The 23,644-nt window shown below is 35.9% G+C and overlaps 1 protein-coding gene across 1 annotated transcript in view; it reads right to left on the bottom strand.

Annotated features, from left to right (window-relative positions):
• The window catches only part of PDS5A (PDS5 cohesin associated factor A), a gene marked incomplete at both ends in the record, with an annotated part of 78,254 nt that overhangs the window by 24,355 nt on the left and 30,255 nt on the right, over nt 1-23,644 (bottom strand). The window contains 10 exons of the mRNA XM_082482598.1: nt 2,611-2,762; nt 8,894-9,039; nt 9,892-9,986; nt 10,758-10,873; nt 11,928-12,068; nt 13,548-13,628; nt 16,965-17,091; nt 17,594-17,691; nt 18,485-18,571; nt 20,326-20,529. Of these exons, the coding sequence (XP_082338724.1) occupies nt 2,611-2,762; nt 8,894-9,039; nt 9,892-9,986; nt 10,758-10,873; nt 11,928-12,068; nt 13,548-13,628; nt 16,965-17,091; nt 17,594-17,691; nt 18,485-18,571; nt 20,326-20,529 (1,247 nt within the window). The remainder of the gene's footprint in view (nt 1-2,610; nt 2,763-8,893; nt 9,040-9,891; nt 9,987-10,757; nt 10,874-11,927; nt 12,069-13,547; nt 13,629-16,964; nt 17,092-17,593; nt 17,692-18,484; nt 18,572-20,325; nt 20,530-23,644) is intronic.

Below are 23,644 nucleotides of genomic sequence, written 5' to 3' on the forward strand. Positions count from 1 at the left end.
CATAGCAATTAAAGCTGTGCACAACGTGCAGCTATACAATTTAATATTTATGGACAAGTATTTTGTGTGTTTGAATTTACAGACTTTTTCGCTATGATTCCTAGAAAGTACACTGGGAGTGGCTCATACAAATAGCACAGAAGGCAGTGCAGGTCAAACACACCACATTTCTGTTCAAAGAAAATTCCAAGAGACATGAAGGCAAGGCACAGGAATAAAAGGGTGATGATGAATATGGATCCAACTATCTCAAGGCCTGTGATAATATTACAGAAAACTTGTCCTTCTCCCTTTAAATGTACATTTCACTGCTGATGACTCCAAGAACTAAATTACTTGGGGAACAGGATCTTCAGATCTCAGGGGACTCCATCTCTGTTTAACATACTAGGAGACTGAGGGCATCAGACTTCTCTTACTAATTTATGAACATTACTCTAGCCCATGTCTCTACAGATACCTGTTCTAGAAAAACTGTCAATACAAATGGTGAGACTGTACCATGCCTTCCCTGGTCCATGTTGGTTTCGGTAAAGATTTACAAACAGGGAACAGGAATAGGAATTACATCTGGGACACACTTTTCTCCTGTGAGGAAAGTCACTGGCTAGCATATCAAAAGCGGGTAACGGGAAAATGTTTAAGAGGCGGTTATTTTACTCCATTCCCTATGCATTTGTTGTAAAAGCAGTTCTTATGGTTAGAAGTCCTCAGTCTTGAGTAGATGTGCACATAAATAGTCAAGTAACATCAAAAACATTATCAAGTGACTGAGTTAAGGATGTGTGGAGAAAATTTGTTCTATTCCACCTCGTGCCTGAGTACTGTGTGATACTGTGCTACTATCTTTTGAAAGAACTATTGTTAATCCCATGCACATAATGGAAAATACTTCAAGTTTTAGACAGTTGTTCACTGTTACTGTTTATCCTCCTTCATTATGGAAAGAAAACAGCCCAGAGTTGCCTAATTTTGACATACTTTTGTGTGTTTAAAGGACTCTATGGACTCTGATCTTTTAAGACAAAGATCATAGCATTGCTACAGCTCTTCAGGTGCTAAAAGTACTAACTTTCTAATTCTGAAAATGATACCACTGAAACACATTTATTCCTCCACTCTGAGATGGGGAAACCAACCCAATGCTGTGACTGAGCCAGAACTTCATTGTCAGTGTTAAAAATTACTAGAATTTGGATTAAAATTCAGGGTACCAAACTGAAATAGATGGACGCTGAAAAATAAAACCATCAGTCTTTCAGTGTGGATACCCAGAAAACAGATTACAATCCATGCCTATTCATGAAAAGACCATTTTCAATGGTTCAATCAAACTTTCAGAAGAAATCACTTCAGAGGAAGAAACTCAGCTTTGATGACACAGTCTTTCCTTAAAATTCCTTGCCTCGTTTCCCTGACAGTGTTCTTCTGCATTTCCATGAGCAGGAATACTGAAAACATCTGTCCCATTCACTGTGGAACTTCGATTCATTCCCTGCTCACTATCAAACCTGTGTACTGACAGTGAAACACCAACAAGCTAGAAAAAAACACGAACAAACCTCTCAATGCAAATCAAAGCATAATTGATGCATATACACATGCAGAATTAGCTTTGTATAAACTACATGGAGATTTCCTGATTTTTCACTATTTAATACTTCCACCTCAGCAGACTTTCAATGTAATTTCTGTGTGTACAATCTCATAAACATACCTTTCTTCTTTTTATAAAAAAAAGAAGGCAACTAATCAAATACTTAACTCTGGCCCACTTATGGTCAGCCAGACATACAAAGCGAGAGCCTTACTGCAGCAGTGGTGGCAACTGAAGGAGGCTATTACCCCATTCAGACTAGTCACTAAGATCATGAAACATACTGAGGAAGCAGACTGTATAAGCAAGATGCTAAGAAACATTACAAAGAAATGGCTGATTTCCAATTCTGCTGTATTAAAAGCCCAGGCTGAAATTCTATCTTTTTGTGATCTCATAGCTTGGCTTTCCTTGTGAAAGACAAAGAATTAATAGTGAGAGTTGAAAACTATCTTCCAAAACCTCAGCCAAAATACTTTTCTCTAACCCAAAATGGTATTTCAAAAATTAAATGGACTGAGTGACAAAACAGGGAAGACTAGGCAACAGTGGAAGCACCTCTGATATTTCTTCAGTTTTTGTTCTACCTAAAAGGTCTATTTCTACATAGCACACCAAAATGAGACGTCTGTGCGTGTACTGTAGCACGCACACGCATGATGCTCACAGAGCACGGATTTTAACACACTAGCCTCTGGAAAGTAGTAAGGCAAACAAGAAGGGGGTACAGTAAATGCAAAATTTGACAATTTTTTTCTATGCAGTTGTTAGTTAATGACAATCTACTATGGTCACAGATCTAGTTCCATCAGTAAACAGAATGAATACATGAACAAACAATGCAACCACCCTGAGTATCTTAGTCCATGTCTTAATGATCATTAATTAAATATATAATACTTAAAATCAGAGATACAGAATGTGATATAATAGCTTTCTCAGGATAAGCACAAATTTTCAGGGTATTTCTTATCACCATACAATTAAAATTAGGAAGGTTTAGGTTGACTCACTTGTCATCAATGCTATTTTGATAATATATGTGCAAAAGTTTATCCTTTATCCAGCTCACTTTCTCTGCAGCATCTTTTCCAGCCTCGGCATGAAGACAATACTTCTTGTATAGCTGGGCAAGACCCATCATAGCTTCTTTTCTTACTCGCCACTTGAGGGGGAAAAAATGAAAAGGAAGTGGGGAAGTGGTTTTGGTAAATAAATATCAAACACATACAAAATACAGTAAAGATGTAGAAGCGTGAAAGACAAATGGCCATATTATGACCTCCCACAGTTAGATATTTCAAAAGCTGAAAAATGCTGTTTAGAGCCTCTAAATGAGAATTTGTAAAGCCTACATAAGGGGTTTCTTCCCTATAGTATGCAGATTGTCTGTGCAGAGGAATCCAGTACTCCTCTGCTGAGCAAAGCAAATCTGGGAGCTAGTCAGTATAAAAAAAACCTTAAGTACAGCTTAACATGTATGTCTGAATAAGTGCCTTCTTGAGTCAGGATTTGGAAGACTATCTATTCAGAGACAGGCACCAACCAGAGGTGGCAGCCCTTCTTTCTCCCCATACCCTTACACTGTCTTACAGCACACTTGTCTAGAAATGGGAGATCCGGAGCTTAGGCCTAGCTAAACCTGCTAGGGCTTGAACTCTTAGGCTGCTTTCCAGGACAGTGGGAGAGGCTCTTTTTGCTGAAGCCTCAAAGCAATCACTGTCAGACTCCAGGGATCCAGGAAAAAGCCAGACTACAACATCCACAGATGGAGTTCCTGGGTTCTCTTCCTTGCTTTTGGTGGTTACTACTTTATCCCCTCATGTAAACAGGAAATATCCCGTTATTAAACACTTTAACAGACAAGATCTGTAAGCTCTCCTATGCTGTCTTGTGAAAGGAATCATACCAGAACAGACTGAGGATTAATTTAGAGTGAATAGCGTCTCCCACTGAATGATTTACAAAGAAAGTCTCAGAAGAAACTTGTTTTCTCTCACCATTTAACAGAAATGCATGAAATTCAAACTGAAAGAGATAATTTAGTCCAGAACATACTAGTTATCAATTTTGGACTTGAAGTCCAAGGACTAACCGCTCAAATCATTTCACTATCAAGCATAAATGTAGAAACTATTATTCACACTGTGCATAACTTCTTTAATCTTGTTAAATTGAGGGCTGCCTTCAATAACACTAAGTGAGATACTGCACATTTAATTTCTTAATAGTTTTACCAAGTGACTTCTTTTTCTTGAAAGGCAAAGTAAAGCCAAAACTTGAAGATAATACAGCTTATGTCAGCACAACAGCCTTAAGACACCACTAGCTGTTAGATTAAGTTATACTAAGAAGATGGAAAATATAAAATTGTATTTTCTTACATATTTCTTAAACATTAAAAACACAAGTAACAGGTCAAGATAGTAATAACTTTGACAGTACACAGTATAATAATTTGTTTTCACAAAAGAAAAATTGTAGATATAAATAGATGATATTGTTTAACTTCTCTGCAAGGATTTGTTCACACCCATTGCAATCTAAAGCATATTTTAAAGAAAAAGTCTGAAAGAGAAACATTTTCAGAAAAGTATTCATCAGATCTCCTACATGAGACAGGAAAGACAGCAAAACTATTGTCAGAAGACAATGGAGGACTGCAAGAAATAATTCTAGAAAATTTAAGCCTGAAATGAAAGCAGAGTACTGAACAAGGGATTATAAGGAAAGAAGGTTTGGATTGTCAATAGATTTCTGATCATTGAAATTGCCGTAGAGAGTAGAAGTCAGAGCATGCAGAAAGGCAGTTTCAGGCAGAGGATGGGAGGCACCCTTAGATGGGAATCCCTTAAAGAATGCTTGGAGACACCATGGAAGCAAGTCACTGAACAGGAGATACAGGTAGGAAAAAAAAAAAAAAAGTAAGGTGCTACAGAGAATTCAAGCTCAAACAGCATATGGTAGGGTAAAAGAATCACAGAATAGTCAGGGTTGGAAGGGACCTCTGGAGATCATCTAGTGCAACCCCCAAGATGAAGACAAGTGACAATAAAAGGGAACATAATAATCAGTTTCAGAGGGAGCAGATCAATAAACATAGCTAACACAATTACTATCCTGATTTAATTAACAAAAGAATTTTGACAGTCTTCGCTTCCTTGGTTAACCAGCATAATTAAAGTCCTTCACTGAAGACTGCTGGGTTGAGTTAAAAAAAACTGTTATTGAAAGTTCAAGGCAATCCCTTATCTGTTGAAATAGCTAACATATTCTTTCCATACAGTTAAGAATATTAAAATCTTAACATCTTTCTCCTTCATCTGGAAAAAGCCACAATGGTTTTTAGTACACACAGAAAAGGAGTTAAAATTAACACGTAAGTAAAACGCATAAAGAGAAACAGAAAATGGGACTCTGTTCCTATGGCTCATCATTCTGTAGCTTTTGACTTCAAGTTGATGATGTGAAAGTCTGTTCTAGAGACGAAGTCTCTAGACCACAAAGGCTGTTGGGAGGAATGGGAACAGAAGTCAGCTGTCGAAATTCTCCTCTAACTTTTCAGGTTCTTAAGATTACTCCAGTATAAGGAAAAGTACCTGAACCATTTTTAGAAGCTTTTAAATTTTTTTTTTTTTAAATGTCTCCTGAAAGTAATGATTCTGAAAAGTAAAGACACTGGAAAGACCCTAGAGACAGAGCTCTAATGGAAAATTCCTCAGAACAGTTCTTACCAAGGACTGGATTCCAGTTTTTGGGAAGCATCTGTTCCCAGAGTTACTTTTGCAACTGGACAGATAAAAATGGATTTGAAAACGATAAGTGTGTGGGTGGAGGGGGGTTGTCTGGGTGGGTTTTTTGTTGTTTTTTTAATAGCTGTAATTGTGCAAATGCCCATACAGACTGAGTTAGCTAAGGATATTTTTTAAAAAACTTTTACCCTAAAAAGTCATTAGGCTGTCTTTAGTAACACTTGGCCAGTTAGAATATGGTCAGGAGAAAAAACAGATCACACAAATGGCATAACAGCATGATTTAAATTTAAAGTTTTCTAGATTCCACATTGTTTTATAAAGAAAAAAGGCAGAATTGAAATGACAGATTAGTGTGTTTAAACAATCAGCATTTTACTTCAGCCTGTTGGACAAGTGTTCTTCTTATAGTAATATCTATACTCATTTGATAGATGATAGCAGGCCTAAAAAGAGTTAGACGAAGTCAAACTGATGAATGATCACTTAGGAGTTTGCAGTAGAGCTATCCAACAGAAACCTGGCTACAAGGGGTGAATGCAGTCAGCAGAAAATAATAGAGTTCTTTAAAGCAAAAGAATAATTAAAATAGGTATAACGCAGTATGTCTGGAACTGAAAAAAATCCTACATAGAAAATATAAAGACAGTTACACGGACATATCAATGCTCCTCTCCCAAATTGGAGAAAAAAACTAAAAAAAAAAAAAAAATTCTAAAAGTTTACAAGTCCTTGATATTCATTTTATAACACTAATGATATTTACAAAGACATGCTAAATAGTTAAGGTCTACTTCAAATGCTAAGTATTTTTTGTGGTCATTTCTAGTCAATCCTCAATTTTCATTTCTCTTCAAGATGTATATTCATGAAAGCTCTCTCCAGAGATTTTTATAAGAGAAACATAACCTAGAGATAAAGTTATTCTTCACTGATGAATGCCTGGAAAGGCACCTAACCTTGAAATGTAATATATCAGCAAACCTATGACTAGTGTGAAATCACTGAGTCAAGCATACTAGGAACATTAAGTACCACCACAGTGGGTCTAAGGCTACATGAACTGAAAATCCCTAGCTTTGCAGAAATGAGTATTACAGCTGTACAACTGACTGCCTATTGGTGACAAACTAAAGGAGAACAGAGACAATATGTAGAAGGCACAGCAACAATCATCCCATTGTGACTAGGTAGAAGTTCCAGTGGGAAGTGGTGGCTACACTAAAAGTTTTTAGATTTCATAAATTACTTTTTGGGCATGTTTCTTTAACAGCTGAAAAAGAAGGAAGGTAGCCTTAATCACCCCTGAGAAATGTGTCAAGCTGCAGGTACAACTAACTGAAGAGCTGCCCTGTAATAGGGAACATACTCAAAATTGGTATTTCTCTTTGTGCAAAGATGACATCCTTTTCTCAAAATCTATTACAGTGACATTAAAAAGAGGAACATTAAAAAAAAAAGAGAAAATTATGTTAAAAGAATTAAAGTAACTAGCTGGAATGGCATAAGTTATAGAAAGGATGCTCCCTATGAAAAAGGAATAATAATTAAAAAAAAAAAAAAAAAAATCAACTTGGCTACGCAGTGAAGTCTGCTATTAAAACATCATCCTCCAAAGAGCATGCAGCCACATCCAGAAGGGTGCAAACAAGAAAAAGTAGAAGCTCTGGCAAGTTGAAGGTAAATCCTTGATGAAGCATGACAAAAGTTTCAGAACCAAATTATTAAGAGCATACTAATTAAACATCTTCAATAAAGCCTCCAGAAGCAGCAAGTTTTCCAGGCCCTTTTGTAGGGCTGAAAGACAAACAAGGTTTATTCCAGGATAGAGGTCTGATGAATTTTCTTAAAGTGTCATTAGAAGACATTTTAAAAATAATTAATAAATTGAGCAGTAACAAAATCACTAAGACCAGGTGGTAACCCATCCATGACTTTCACAGGAATTTAGAAATGATACACCAAATAGTAACTATTCTGTTATTGCAATCTGACAATGAAAAGATCGAACACAGCAAATGTGAAAGAAACCAAAGGGTCCCAAAAGGACAGAGTGCCACTCACCAGAACATCTCATTTTGAATGGCAAAACAGGTTGAAACAAACCAGTAACAACAACAAAGAGTAGGCACTGCTGAAAAATGAAGTCATGGGACTGAGTCATTACATTTTACATAATGGGAAGTTTTGTCTAAGACAAAATAAATTTTAGCAGACCCGCAAGTGTATCAGTACAATGCATTAGGATCCCAAAAAACTTCCAAAAAAGTCTCACACCAGAGGATCTTAAAATAAAAATCCTGTTGTGAATTAATTATTAACTAAAATATAGGAGACAATGGGTGGAAATAAATGACTGGGTTTCACAATGAAGGGAACTAAGGGAACCTATTGATGGAGTCAGAAGGGAACTGTGACACAGCATATGAAAAATTATTAGAAAATGAACTGAACAGTGTGTACAAAATTTACTGAGGTAGTCAGATCTAACGTTATAATGAAGAACTGCAGAAAAATGTCATGCTGCTGAAGTGCTACAATATGAAGTGAAAGAAATTCAGATTAAGGCCAGGTTTTCCCATCTGCACTAACTTTGCATGTATAGTACTGGGAAACGTATCATTTAAAATTATTCTGGAAAGATACTCAAGTGAACATGGATTTTTTCTAAAATTGCCAGCTCAGCGCTCAGAGACAGCGTAAAAGACAAACAGAATGTTAAAGAATAAGAGAAAAAAAAAAAGTTGTCATAAAGTATGTACACAACACAGTGCACACCTTGAATGCCATGGCTGAGTCTGGTCACCCTGGTTCCAATAGGGTATAGGACAACCAGACAAGAATGATCAGAAAGACGCAATAATCAATTTGTATGGAAGTTAATCAGTTGATTCTTTCGCTTTGAAAGTAGATGAGTAGAGGAGATACAGTATACGTATTTATTAATCATGAGTGGGTCAAAGAATATTTATAGTTTTACATAATGCAAGAACTATCAGATACCCAGTCAAATTATCAGACAAGTTTAAAACGAACAAGTGAAATTACTTTTTCTACATATGCATTAAACTTGAATTTACTGATGCAGATGCCATGGATGCTTATAAAGTACAAGTAAGTTCAAGAAATAACTTGATAAATTCATGGAATAAAGTTCCATTGAAAGCTATGATGAACATAACCAAGCAGATTTAAGAAATCCTTAAATCACAAATTGTTGGAAGTCAAAACTGACCACTATGAGAATTAAACTGGGCTGTAAGGACCTTTGGACTAAACACATGCAGCAATTCTTATGCTTTTACAATATGACTGTGTTCCTCACAAGTCAGTGATTTTATTTGCTTGACAACACTTAATTGGTGCCTCCATAACATGGAATCTACATCAAGATGTTCTGGTAAGAGAATTATTTTTTCCCTACAGCATTCTAGTTGATAGTCAGCTCTAAGATTCTCTGTCTCCGTGGCTTTGGTTTTTTGTTTTACTTTTATCAAATTATATTAGAAGCAGTTATTCCTGAAAAGAAAATATTAACACTTACCCGTTTGTCTAGTGTTCTTTCCCTGACAAAGCCAAGCAGCTGGTCATTGACTAAAGAAAGATCTCTCTTGCCCGCAGTAATAATTGTAACAATAACATCATGTCGAATGGCTTCTTCTGGGTCATGTGATCTAACCTTCAAATATTCTGTTACGATCAGAAACAATGAAAAGCTTGGCTTTGTTATGTACATATGACATACTCCGATTTGTTAATAATGTTGAAACAATTAAATGTCAGTCACACATAATCAACCATAAACATATAACTGCCTACAGGAAACATCTGTTCCATCATTTTCTATGTTAAATATAAAACAATTACATAACTATAAATATCAGAAGAATATAAATGAAAATAGCTTTTACAATAACTTCATTTGCAACACGCAATGAAGTGAAATAAAGCTGATTAGAATATACTGAAAATAAGGGAGGAGGGGGAGGAAAGAAGAAATACAAAGAGCAGAGACTCTCATTCCCAAGGAGCTAAGAAGGTAAATAATAAATGAAAAATACTGACAAATACTGCATGTGAGCTTGCATCAAAAAAGAGCAGTATTTTCAGTTAAGCCTGAAATTCTGCTCATAGTTAAAACGATGCTGAAGCAAAGGAACAAACTTCTTAGTTTACATCAGCATAATGGCATTTTCGAAACTCAGTGGAAGAGAGTACTGGGGAACACACTGATTGTTCTCAAAAATAAATCAAGATGTCGCATCAATATTTGCTTTGACTTGCCAAGTTTCATTAGAATCTGAAATTACTTTAAAACTCATTCTGCAGTGGGCAAAGCCCACACAACATCACACACTCCTCTCTTTCTAATAACTAGCACTTGTCTTCAGCAGAAAGCAATTACTCCGTAGTTCGCTCTTCCATCCAGCATCAAGCATTGGACTTGATACATTTTAGAACTACACTGCTATGTACAGAAATAATTACATTCTTCCTTGCTCATTTCTTAAATTATTCTAAACCTCTGTATGAGCATCTCACCAGTGAGGTCTTTTGCTAAGTCTGGATGGTTCATTAAACAATGACTGGCGAATTTCACACTCTCTAATCTCACAGGGACATGGATATCATTGAACCTAGAGGGATAGAAGATGATGAATGTTAATTTTTAATTAGCCTTGCAAATCAAGATTATTCTCTATGTAGTAACACGTTCCATTAACTATTAGAATACTTTTATATGGCAAAATAATACAATAGAAATGTTCTGAATTTATCTCCATAATGTACCTCATACAATTTTTTTATGTCATTTCTTGTGAAATTAAGTCAGGACGAAAATTAAAGGATGAATACACTATATGTGGAAGAAATGTTGACCCAATGGATTTTGTCCATTGACATTTGAACTTACTTCTCCATACACTGTTAATCGTGTGTGCCTGTCTATTTATATATGAAATTATAAAAACATAAATTGCCATATAACATGTAGCGTTTGAAAACACTCACTTCTTAAAAAATTATAAATTTCTATATTTACTTAAAAAGAATCATTTCTTCACTTGAAAAGGTAAATGCCAAATAAAACAGATATATAGTTGCAGATACAGCTGAGCAGTATGACATTTCAAACAATGCTGGCATATCTATTGTGTAATTTCTGCTATGTATGTAACGTGCTATCTAACCTATATTCCCATAGCTGACAGCAATACAGCAGCAGTCCTTCAGGCTTCTTCATTCTAAACTAACTGTATGCAATCCTCTGCTTCAAAGTCTTAAGAAAAGAACTAATTTAAAACAAACAGGTACATCCCCTGAAAACACAATGAAAAATGCAATGCTATCAGGAAATTCAGAACAAAAAGAATAGAAATTCAGAATTTTATCCGTATTTCTCTTACCGCCCAAGAAAGCACTGCCAAAGAGGACGATTTTGTGTGGCCAGATCAGAATCTTTGGAGCCAAAGAGTTTAGCCAGAAGCCGAACGACAGCCAAACGTTCTTCTCCATCATTGCTCTAAAAATCAAAGCATGAAAAACAAACTTCAAAACATTTTCTATAATGTCTTGACAATAATTTCTGGCTTCCTTTTCCTTCTGCTTTTATAAGTTAGATTAAAAAGTGAGTTTGAAATAATTTCTGATAATTCTCTGTCTCCCTAATTAGATGAATATGAGTAAAAATATACAAGTACCTATTAAGGTAACATATTACAGGTATTGACTAGATGGCTGTGCTTTGAAAATTCCTTCTCTTTCAGGAATAAAAACACATGCACAGTAGTTTGAATAACATATATCCCTAACAATTTCAACAATGAATGATCTTATTTTTGTTTTAAAACATACTTTAAGACTATTTTATGCGTGTGGAAAAGATACCAATTAAGATGTTATAAAATAGATGTGCATTAATAAAAGACACATGTAATTTCACCAAATACCTATTTCTTGGTTATTTTTGTTTATTGCCACCATACCCTGTATGTACATCCACACACATAAAATTACTTCTCCTGTCCCCTTTCAATATTATGGAAGATTAATAGCTTTTTAATTAAAAAAAAAACAAACCCCCAAATCAGGATAAATTAACTATTCCCAAGGATGCAAATGAAGTCAGCTGACTTATTAGCTGATCATGACAAATCTGAGAACATATTTGGAAATACCCCCTCTATTATTAAAATGTTATTTTTCAAAAGAAAATTCTGCAAATCAATACTGAATCTGACATATGTGCATTTCATGAGATAAGCCAACCTAATTACTTTATAAATTTCAGGTAAAATCCAAAGATTAAGTACATATAACTTTTGCATTAGATCATATGAATTTATCATTATAATGATTATATATTTTGTGTGGATAATACACATTTGCAGGCATAGAAAGCACACAACTGTGTACAACTTTCCAGTGTCCTTCCTTTAATATTACATTTCTCTTTAAAATAAAGTGATAAATATTAAATTTTATCCCTCCAGTGGAACACTTATTAAATCTACATCTCGGCACTCTTAATATCCACACAACTTTTATTACTTGTCCAAAGCTACATTGTAACCTACCTTCAACTTGAATTCAAGCTGTGGCATGACAGAGAGCAGTAAATGAGGATCTATGGCAAAAAGCTCTTGTATCAAGTCAAACACATGTTCTGATAAGTCACTTACTGAAGACTTTCCCAGTACCAGAACCTGGTTAAAAAACTAGAATACAAACAATATTATCCAGCAGATTTTCCTTCATTAATGCAAACACTATTTTAAAAGATTATTTTAATGCCGTATCATTAATATTTTAATTCTGATGGAAGGTACTCAATGCACACTTTTTTCATTACATCAAAGCATTTCACCCTTAGAGTTTTGGCTCAAGCAAATTACAAACAAACAGCTCTTATAATTCAGTTCTGTTACTTCCATTAGGATTGATTAACTCATGGTAATTTGATAATTTAAAATATCAATAACCATCTCGCCAGCCAAATGAACAGGTAATAAAAGAATTATTAATTTAAAATGCATATTCAACTAGTAGAAGTTGAGAAAAATTAGTATCTTATTCTTAATCTTATAATTTTAAACCAATCCGAATTGAAGATCGCTGAATGTTGAAAAAGAAGCTTCTCTACTTTTAATCAATTTTAAAGAATGTCAGATGACTTTATGATATGTCTTGTGATATTTGACGGTAACGTACCAAGGTTGATAGCGATCTAACAGAAAAAAAACAAAGTAGCCTAAAATATGAATGATTTCTTTTGGGCTTGTTAAATTTTTATGGTTGATATACTTCGTATTAGATACTGTGGTTTAATATTAGTATTATTTGAGCAGTGCAAATGCTACAAAGCTATTACACACTTGAATAAGAAAGTAAGAATAATAATATTAAATCAACTCAAAGGTCACTCTATGCACTATCCTGTTTCCAGCTATGACTAATTACAAAAGCTTAAAGAAACAGGGGAATTGGAAAGTGGTACTTGTTAGTGAGACTCCTCGAGCTTTTACATACTTACTGATTAACGTTTTATGAATTTGCCTAATTCCCTTTTAAACTACTCTGACTTTTAACAATTCTATTGGCTTCAGCACCAAGGAAAGTCAACAGAATGGACCAGACTACATCCCCCACAAGACTGTAGTAGCTGTTTTAATAGGTAGAACATACAACATTGACATTCAACAAAAGGAATTATAGTAGAAGGAAACCTTGTAAAAAAATCAAAACTCAATTCTTTTAGTCTTCATGATTAAAACAAGTTTAGGATGGGGAAAAAAAAAAAAGCTAGTAAAGAGCTGGTAGTTTGAAATGCTTCATCCTAAAGCTCAGTATGAAATGAGGCTGCCTGGTTGCTAGACATATGAAGTACTAATAATTCCTTTTGTTGCAACAGGAATTTTTGGTGGTCTCCTCTTTTCACAGCCTAGATTTAGGCTTAACTTTAGACTGAGATGGGTAAAAATTAATTTCCTCTTCACTTATTTGAAACATCTCACACATACTTCTTTAACAACCACGCTAATAATATGCTATTAGGAAAATGGTATTCTTGTAACTGCATTACAAAATGTCACTTTTATAAACAATATTTTTAAACAAACAAAAAATCTCCAATAAATCAAGACAGTAACAAGAACATTTGTTACTTGTAGCTAACACAGTTTAATTCATTTACATACATTGGCAATACACGGTTCAATGGTCTGGACGGTCCTTTTCAATAGGACTTTTGCAAGATCAAATGCTTGTTTATTAAGGTTCTGAAATAAAGAAATAATAATAATAACATTTTAAAAAGACAAACTATTTCAGATTACTTTACTTTTCCCTCCCAACCTTAAAAGACCATGACTTTAGAAAGCTATGTTTTACGACCAACCTATTTGTTTTCAAAACTATGTAAGCTCAGTTATGTTAATTCCACAACTACAGACTTAGAAAAATCTTAAAACTAGTTTTCATACACTTAAAAGAAATCTAACCCAAAACCATCACTTCCTGCACATTCTTCTAAGACTTTGTCACTTTAGCAATGCATTCCTATGTGTAAAAGTTTTCACATGCAATCACATTAAAAATTTTGAAGAAACATCACCACGCCTTCATAATTTGATAATTAACATGCACCAAATTTTGCCACTGAAATATGAACTAGTCTATCTTACTATTTCAATGTGTTTTTGTTTCCCCCTCACATACTCATTAAAGGCCCACCCTGTAGCAAAGTTCAGCCTTGTCTAGAAGGTAAAGCTCTGCACTGACTTCTCCACGGACTGTACTGTACGCTCTGAGATAGCACACAGAAAGCACCTACGCTTGGGCAGAGTTAGCTGCAAACTTTCCAAGTAAACATTTGATTGCAACATAACAAATCTGAACATTGTTTTTACTACTCTCAAGCAAAATAAGGAATGTAGCTGCACATCTGAAAAATGTGACTATCTAAATCTGCACAAAATCCAATATGCAGTATCTCATCTCATCTAGGGATTAATGCAGCTTGGAGGTGGGGGGAGAAAAAGAAAAAGTAAAAAAAAAAATAAAAAAAAAAGGAAAGTGGATTAGTCAATTGTCCTGAAAATTACAAATGACTGCAGACAAAATACAGGTAAAGCCTAAGGATGACTGATTCTTGGAAAAGCAGTATTTGGCAAGTCTACATTGAGAATGACTCCCTCGTGTTCCTTTAGCTGATGAGATGACAAACAGAAAGACAGTTCATCAACTGATAGTAAAGAGAAATAAATGGCCAAAGACTCAAACAAATATCTCCTCAGTCACCATAGCACTAAACTGATGTCTCATTATAGAAGACAGATAGGTATGTATAAACTCTTCTCAAGTTCAAATTAAAAGTTTCTCTCCAAACCAGACTATGATGAAAATCTTGTTGGCAGGTTATGTCTGTATTAAATTAAAGGACCAGCAATCTCCAACAGAAAATATTTTTTATTTGGATCTTCAGTACAGCCTCAAAGATTCCTTGCAATGAAGCTGTGTTAGGTTTTCTACACAGGCTCACCAGAGCGGAAAAAAAAAAAACCAACAAACCCACCCCCAAAAAAACCCCAAAAAACAACAAACCAACAGCAACTCAAACACACAAAAAAAACCCCAAACAACCCCCCCAAAATAAACAAACACACCCCCCAAAGAATCAAACAATAAATATATATAGATAAAATAAACAACTATTAACAAATAATAAATAAATAAACAAATAATCAGTCTGTTAGGAGAAAAAAAACAACCTTGAAAGTCTGGATTGGCCATGCTGCAGAAGATGTAGAAAATACTGATTTTAAATATATGAAATACACGTTTTTAAGGAATAACGAGTAATAATAATGAGTATGAAGAAAAATAGTTAAAATAGCACTGGTTTAAAGTTAATAAAAAGAACTACTGTTTGATGCCATAGGTGGTCTGAGCAAAATGTGACATACCATACTCCTATTGAAAACCTGGATTTACTACAGGAGAGCCACATTAGCACACACAGAGACAACAATGTACAGTAAAGCCACGTTACTGATAATGGAGATACAAATGAATATAATTTAGATGCTGAGGCAGACTCTACTTCATGTCTAGCTACTGGAATATTTCTCTTTTTTCATTGCTGTATTGTCTTAAGCAATGTAAGAGAGTTTTAAAAACAAAACAAAAAAACCAAAAAGGAGTAGACTACATTATCCAAAACACATATTTAAGTTCCTTTACAAATGCGAACTTCAGTTAAGTGTAACAGTCTAGCCACACTTTTATCACACCTACCGCAGAATGACTAGTATTCAATCGCTTTGCAAGGACATAAGTATTGTTATTATATGTACTCTACAAAAACAAAAAAACAAAAACAAACAACTGTGCTTTTCAAGCTGTGGTACTTCTGATTTACATACCTAAGGACAAACAATTAATACAATCACAGAACTTCCTAGGAGATCTGTTCATGAAAGGAGAACATAATTACCGCAGTGAAACTCTGCTAGGCAGAGCAGACAAAAGAACTTTCTCTTGTTTGGTTGGTTGTTTTTTTGTTTGTTTGTTTGTTTGAAACTACCATGGTAAAGCACTCCTTTAAGTTCTGTTATTACAGGAAACAAACATATTAAATCAGACCAAAATACTGACCAAAGTATGATACTGAGCACTGACTACAGCGTATTATTTGCTCAGTCGTTGCTCAGACCCAGTGACCAGGTAAGAAGTCACACAATGAAACCAGAAGGACAGCATCAGTGACAGTTCATGAAGCTGACTGTAAAGGGGGAGTCTCTCAAAAACCTGCCGAAGTAGCTGCGTAGACGGGCTAAGACAACACCTAAATGACAGCAGCAATGGGCTCACATAAGACTCCTCTAGGAAGAAGCAGGGTCACTTATAGTGAGTTAAAAACATGCTGGACTCTGCAAAATGCAGAAGGAAGATTATGGAACTCAAAAGAATATGGAGCACTAAAAGCAACCAACTAACTAAAAAAACCAAAAGTACTACACATCAGCTAATAATTAGGTTTTATTAAAAGAAAAGTTTAAGGGGGAAAGACACTGGGTGGGGGAAAAAACAGCAGCTAGGGAGGTGGAGGGGAGTCTGACTGGCAAGCTGAGGCAAGCAGCAAGTCACCACAGAAGTCTTGGGGAAGTCTTCCCTCCCCCCCTCCCCCTTTCCCTTTCTTTTTAAATAAGTTAAAAAAAAATACAACTTCACATCTTTTCAATTAAAAAAAAAAAAAAAACAAACCCAAAAACCAAACCAACCAACAACCCACAACGCTTAAGATGTAATGTTTTCCTGTTACGTATTACATTTGCTTGAAAATACTTTATTTGTTTCAGTACAGAGTTCCTGAGGTGGCAAGTAGGCAGCATCTCTTGATACTGAATAATCTAGATACAGCTACCAAATAACAGCACCAAATAATTCCCAAAGGAAATTTTCAATCCACTGTTACAAGGGTGGGGGTGGGGTGAGGGGAGTTGGTGGGTGGGGAGTTGTGATGGCTAAAGCGTGTGGAGAGATAAACAAAAAGCACAAGGGAATAAAAACTCTTGTTACAGTGGTATACTACTATAGTATTTTACTTTGCAGACCTTGTGTGCAGGAATGAGGTTAATCAAAATGGAGTCCAGCAGCTCCTGAGTTACTCCATCGCCTTCCATGATGATAGAACTCATCAAATCCAGCATATGCATTTGTACCTTCTGGTTGTGGCTATTACTAAGATGACAAAGAATATTATCAATACTAAGTTTTCAGACCCTGACAAATATTAACAGTACTGTTAAGAAACAATGTCTAACACTGTCCAGCTTGCATTCCCTTACACTCTCCACACCTCAAAATGCAAAACTATTTTATGTGCCTTTCCTCTCTTGCAGAAATCTTCAAAATCCTAGAACACCCTAGCTTTGCTTTAAGAAGTGAAACAAAACAAAAAAAAAAAGGAAAAAAATAACAACCACGGTAACACAAATGTAGATAAATGAGTCAGAATGAAGTATACTCTTCTAACATGCACAAGAAGTTTTAAAAGCACATCTATTTTTAGACACACCCCTCCATATTGTCAGTAATTCGCTTTCATTTGCTTTTCCTGTATCTCCTCATTGGAGGAACAGTTCTACTCAGACATATTCATTTGTAGACTGCAAGGATTCAGTCTACTCCCAAAACTGATGATATTTTGACAGTTTAATATAATTGAAGCAATTCAACTTACTTGATAACTGAAAAAAGAGTCCTAAAAAGCTGAATAAAAATTTCATTGCAATCTTCCAACTCAAAGCAGATGTTGTAAGATTTAACCCAAGCTAAATTCTAAAACAAAAATAGGATATTCAGGATATTACAACTTCATATTAAGTCACATAAATATAATAATGTTAGTTACATTTTTTTTATTTTATTTTTAAAACATTATACATTAGATTGTAAACCTTTGGGAAAAGAGACTGGATATTTGCTTTGCATATAAAGAGCTCTTTACACAAAGGGGCTTTGCAATATACATCCAGAAAAAAGCTAAATATAGAATAATCTGATTTCTTATGAATAAAAGCAGATTGACCAAAATTGTTAATATAGCAGGTCCATGTTTCTAGACTTTTTTCTTCATGCTATGAAACAACAGTTTTAAACATCAATAAAAGGTTTACAAACAAGATACTGTTTCTAAATGCACACTGATAGAACACCCACATTTCTTGCCAATAGTAGTTTTTTCTAATGTTTTTAAACAAAAATCTTATACTCCTTCTCCCATCATCAATATAAGCAGATTTGCATTTTAATCAGCATTTGAAATTCTCTCTTGATGAGGTAACATAACCTTAAGGGTGCATGACATGAAAAACAATGTATAGAATTGTAAGACAAAGGCTAAATGTTAATAAATACCAATCATTTTAACATCTCCTCAACTATAGGCTGCACGAACTTATTAAATGCAAACAGAATTATAACTGCTAAAATCAGCAATAATGAGTCTGGTGCGGTTTACAGAATAAAAGAAATTTCCCAGGCATACTGGCACATTTGGAAAAAGACTGATTACATTTCTTAGGCTTATAGAGCAAATACTATCTACTGAAAGTTACAATTATTGTGTTACCTCTAACAAGTAAAAGTATCTGTTAAATTGAGGGCTCTTTGTGTCCTCCAAGCCTTTTAATTGTCTTGTAATAAACAAGAATATGTCCTGTCAAAAAACAATAAAGTGGTTACAAGCTTGATTCAGCACAGACTAAAAATACAACCCTTTAGTAGTGACATCTACCCACATTTACAAACTCATTATACGAATACATCAAATTGTCTTTTTTAGGCACTGACAGAAAGCTATCACCAATACAGATACTGGTTATAGAATCATAGAATTGTCTAGGTTGGAAGAGACCCTTGGGATCATCGAGTCCAACCATCTACCCTACTCTACAAAGTTCTCCCCTACACCATATCCCCCAACACCACATCTAAACGTCTCTTAAACACATCCAGGGATGGTGACTCAACCACTACTCTGGGCAGTCTATTCCAATGCCCGACCACTCTTTCTGTGAAAAATTCTTTCCTAATGTTCAGTTTAAACCTACCCTTTTGGAGCTTGAAGCCATTCCCTCTTGTTCTGTCATTAATTACCTGTGAGAAGAGACCAGCACCAACCTCTCTACAGTGTCCTTTCAAATAGTTGTAGAGACTGATGAGGTCTCCTCTCAGCCTCCTCCTCCTCAAACTAAACAGTCCCAGCGCCTTCAACCGCTCTTCATGTGATTTGTTTGCTAGGCCCTTCACCAGCTTTGTTGCTCTCCTCTGCACTCGCTCCAGCACCTCGATATCTCTCTTGTATTGAGGTGCCCAAAACTGGACACAATACTCGAGGTGTGGCCTCACCAGTGCTGAGTACAGAGGCACAATCACATCCTTACTTCTGCTGGCCACACTATTTCTAATCCAAGCCAGGATGCCGTTGGCTTTCTTGGCCACCTGGGCACACTGCCGGCTCATATTCAGCCGCTTGTCAATTAGAACCCCCAGGTCTCCTTCTGCCAGGCAGCTTTCCAGCCGCACTTCTCCAAGCCTGTAGCGCTGCATGGGGTTATTGTGGTCCAAGTGCAGAACCTGGCACTTGCCCTTGTTGAAACTCATACCATTGATGCTGGCCCAATGATCCAATCTATCGAAGTCTCTCTGTAGAACTTCCCTATCCTCCTGGGAATCAACACTCCTGCTTAACTTGGTGTCATCTGTGAACTTGCTGATGATACACCCTATATCCTTATCAAGATCATCAATAAAGACGTTGAACAGAAATGGTCCCAACACTGAGCCCTGAGGCACACCACTTGTGACCGGCCGCCAGCTGGATTTAAATCCATTGAGCACCACTCTTTGGGACCTTCCAGTTAGCCAGTGCTTGATCCAGCGGATCATATGCTCATCCAGGCCATGCGAAGCCAGTTTTTCCACGAGAATTGTATGGGGGACAGTATCGAATGCTTTTCGAAAGTCCAGGTATACAATATCAACAGCCTTTCCCTCGTCCAATATTCTGGTAAACTTGTCATAGAAGGAGATCAGGTTTGTTTGGCAGGACCTGCCTTCCATAAACCCATGCTGACTAGGCCTGATCCCCTGGTTGCCCATTATGTGGGTTTTGATGGCACTCAAGATGACATGCTCCATGACCTTCCCTGGTATCGAGGTTATCTACTGTTTCTTTACACATCTCTGGCCCTTAAAGTACTACACTGATTCACAGAACTAAGGCAACATTCTCTTTAATAAAACTGAACATCAGTATAAAGGGGAGTAAAAAGTTCTTTTCATTTGGGTTTTTTTTGGTTGGTTTTGGGTTTTTTTTGAGGAGGGTGGTGGGGTGGTGGTTTCCCCCCCCTCCCCCTTGATAACAGAATGAGGTAGGAAGAAAACCTTTATTTTATAAAGCATTTTTACCTTAAGTTTGTCATGGGAAGTATATGGAGCTTCAGGAGCGTAGATACGAAAAATATCAGCCAAGCAACATGCTACAAGGAGGCGCACATCTTTATTGGGATTCCTGAGGAAGAATTCAGATGCAAGGTGCAAGGCTAACGGGAGATACTGCTGCTTTTCATCCTCTGAGTCCTGGTCCATATCCATGAAGGTTTTTACCACCATCTGAAAAACACAGAAAAAAAAAAACATTCGAGTGCTTTCTGCTTTTATTCCTAATTACTAAACAATATTTTCCCGAAGGATGAAATGCTATCAATACGTGTTCCACTGCATAATCACTGTAATACAATTTTTTTGTTAGGACAAGCATCAGAAAAAGAAGTGTTAATCTGGTACTCAAAGGCTTATTGAACCTGGTATTTTAAATCAAGACACTGAAAAACACTTTGCAGATCTGCTTATTTTGCCAATCTTAACTTGAGGTGCAGCACAGAAACTGCTGCACACCAGTGAGTTTGGAGACAGCAGCACCTCTTCATCACAGCAGTCCCAGACCACTTCAAAGTGAGGACTTGCCTCAGTATGGACCGTACGAGGGGCTGCAAGCCCTCTGGCCTAATGTATGAGCCATATATAATGCAGCTGCTTTAAGAGCTATGCCAAGACTTGAGAGGAGCCTAAGAGGCCAGTGTTACACTCTGCTTGTATCAAGGCACAGAGTTCAAGAACTATTTACGTATGCACAATCCTTTTACCTGGTCTAAACAATAGATACCGTATAAAAATCTAATGCTTCATGTAAAATATGTCTAACACTGTGGATCTATTCTTTCTTTATACCCAAACCTGCACCTATAGCATTATCTATATAATGAAAAAAAAAAAAAATCAACTGCGTTGTTTCCTTGTTTCTTTTAGCACAGCTAAGAACTACTAATTCCTATGAAATGCCACCAAAATTTTTTATTTTTAATTATTATGTAACCCCAATCAAATGAAACATCTCAACATAATGATTTGGCAAAACTCAAAATGAAAATTTAGTTTGAAGAAATAAAAAGTTGCCAGTTTAACTTTTGGAATACGATTTGTTAAAGGATGAGGATGACTTCTAGGACGAAAGCACAGAACTGGGAGGTGTTCCACAGGTTCTTAGTATGACTTTAGTTAAATTGGACTTTGTGTCCCATTCCTCCACTTGAGCATCCTTAGAGTCAAAATGGCAAAGAATGGCCATATTGCATACCAGTAGGATTTAGTATACCTGTTACACACGTAGTATACACAGTACACACATTAAAGAGTTAAGAGAAAACATAGAATTATAAATCTTGATGGGTCAAGTTCGCCTCTAGACTACTAACAGTAAAACACAAAAGAAGATTCAGCTCACACCACTAATAAACACATCTCTTGCTCTTACCACAATTCTGTTGTTATCACGTCACTCAAAATGATACTAAGGTTGCTCCTCTGTTGTTAAGCACACCCCACCTCCAACATGAAAACACAGTCTTTCAGCTTTACCTCCTTCCTGAGTTTTGGAACCCTTTTTTGAACTCAGTAGATCTTATAAATTAAAATAAATGTTTGACAGCAACCTTTTCTACAATATGTTACTTAAAACTGCTCCTCAATTTCTCTAAATGTACAAATACACTCTTTCGTGAAGCAACTTATAACAAAACCAAAAATCAAGAAACAAACAGACAGAAAAACACCCCAACCAAACAACAGAATAAAAGAGAACCTTACAGCCACAGCCCATAAAAATCCAAATTCTACCTGCATTGGCCTGTTTCCCTAAACATATTCTTAAGCTGTATTTTGAAGCATTAGCCGAAGGGACAAAACCATCCTTCTATTGACAGTGCAGGTCTGTCTGTTACAGTGTCACACATCACCTGTCCTTCCTAGACACCAGAATTAAAAAAAAATAGATAACACAGCCTTCAAAACCTACCAGATTCTTTCAATAAGGAAGGCTTAAGAAACAAACAAACAAATAAAAATAACCAAACACAAACCAAAACACACCATCACCACCAAACCAAAACCCAACATGATGTAAAACCAAAGATACCACACCACACTCTGTCTGCTGGTGGCAGGACAAAGAATAAGGGCCTTGAACTGCAGCATGGGATTCAGATAACTACTACTGAGGGCTTTTAAGAAGAGGGTAGAAAGGACTAAAAGATCTGTGGATCCTATCCTGGAGACTGAAGATAAACTGCATCTGTGACATATGAACTCCTCCCACTAAAGTTCCTTTCAGTCTTTCTACTAAATGCACAGATAACCTATACAAGCCATCTTTTGATCTTTCTCGTAAGCCCGATCTCCTTTTTCCTGATGTATATTGTAAGCTTCATAACCAGAATACCCTCCTAGATTCAGATTTGTCTTTCGGTTCTCATATTCATGTGTCAATATGCATAAATCTTGCATGTATCCCTTCTCTGATATGTCAAAACCAGACAAGGTAAGGCAGCATGGTGCTGTGAAAACTCACACAACTTTCCCATTTGGTAACCAAACATTAGGATATTCTGGTATTAAAAGTAATGAAACTAGTCTTTGGCATCGTCTTGCCTGTCTGAAAACACACCAGCCTAATGGATTGCCAGCAAGTACTCACAAAACCTCATTCTATTTCCCTGCAAAGCACTCCTCGATGTTTCTTTTCTACTATAAAACAACACTTGGGCATTAATTGGGCCATTGGCAAGCTGCAAGTGCTATTTAACGTCCTGATCTATGTTTCCTCCATTGTTTCCTTATAGTCCCATATCTGCTGGTATTTGTGTGTTGTCTTTTGTTTTATTATAAAGTCTTCAGTCCACAACGTTCTGTTTATGGCATACACAAAAAATGAAAAGAATACTATCCTGGTCTTTATCTAGGATCCCAAAGCAATACAAATAACAAATAATATGTATGGAGTACACAAAATATATAGTGTAACGCAAATAATGAAACTAATATATAAACAAACTATAGAGGGCTATACCCTGGTTAAAAGCATGATGTAATTTCTTGCTAGTGGCAGGACACACATAAGATTTGGTAAAAAGGGAATTAATAAAGATTTCCATTCAAGTAAAATCCATAATTTTGTTGGACTGTCATCACAGTCCAACAAAATAATTCTATACATTCCTTGAAAATATGCAATTAACTATATCTAAAATTGTACAGCCTGGGAGTAGTCTCTATAGCCAAGCAACTGCTGGCACTGATTAAAGGTACCACACAATAGAATTATTCCCAAATGACTGCTAATCTATGTATGAGATTAATTGTTAAAATAGAAGAGAGAAAAAAAAAAAGTCCA

This window comes from Vanellus vanellus (assembly GCF_965231255.1).
Source record: "Vanellus vanellus genome assembly, chromosome: 4".
In the NCBI taxonomy this organism is placed as follows: domain Eukaryota; kingdom Metazoa; phylum Chordata; class Aves; order Charadriiformes; family Charadriidae; genus Vanellus; species Vanellus vanellus.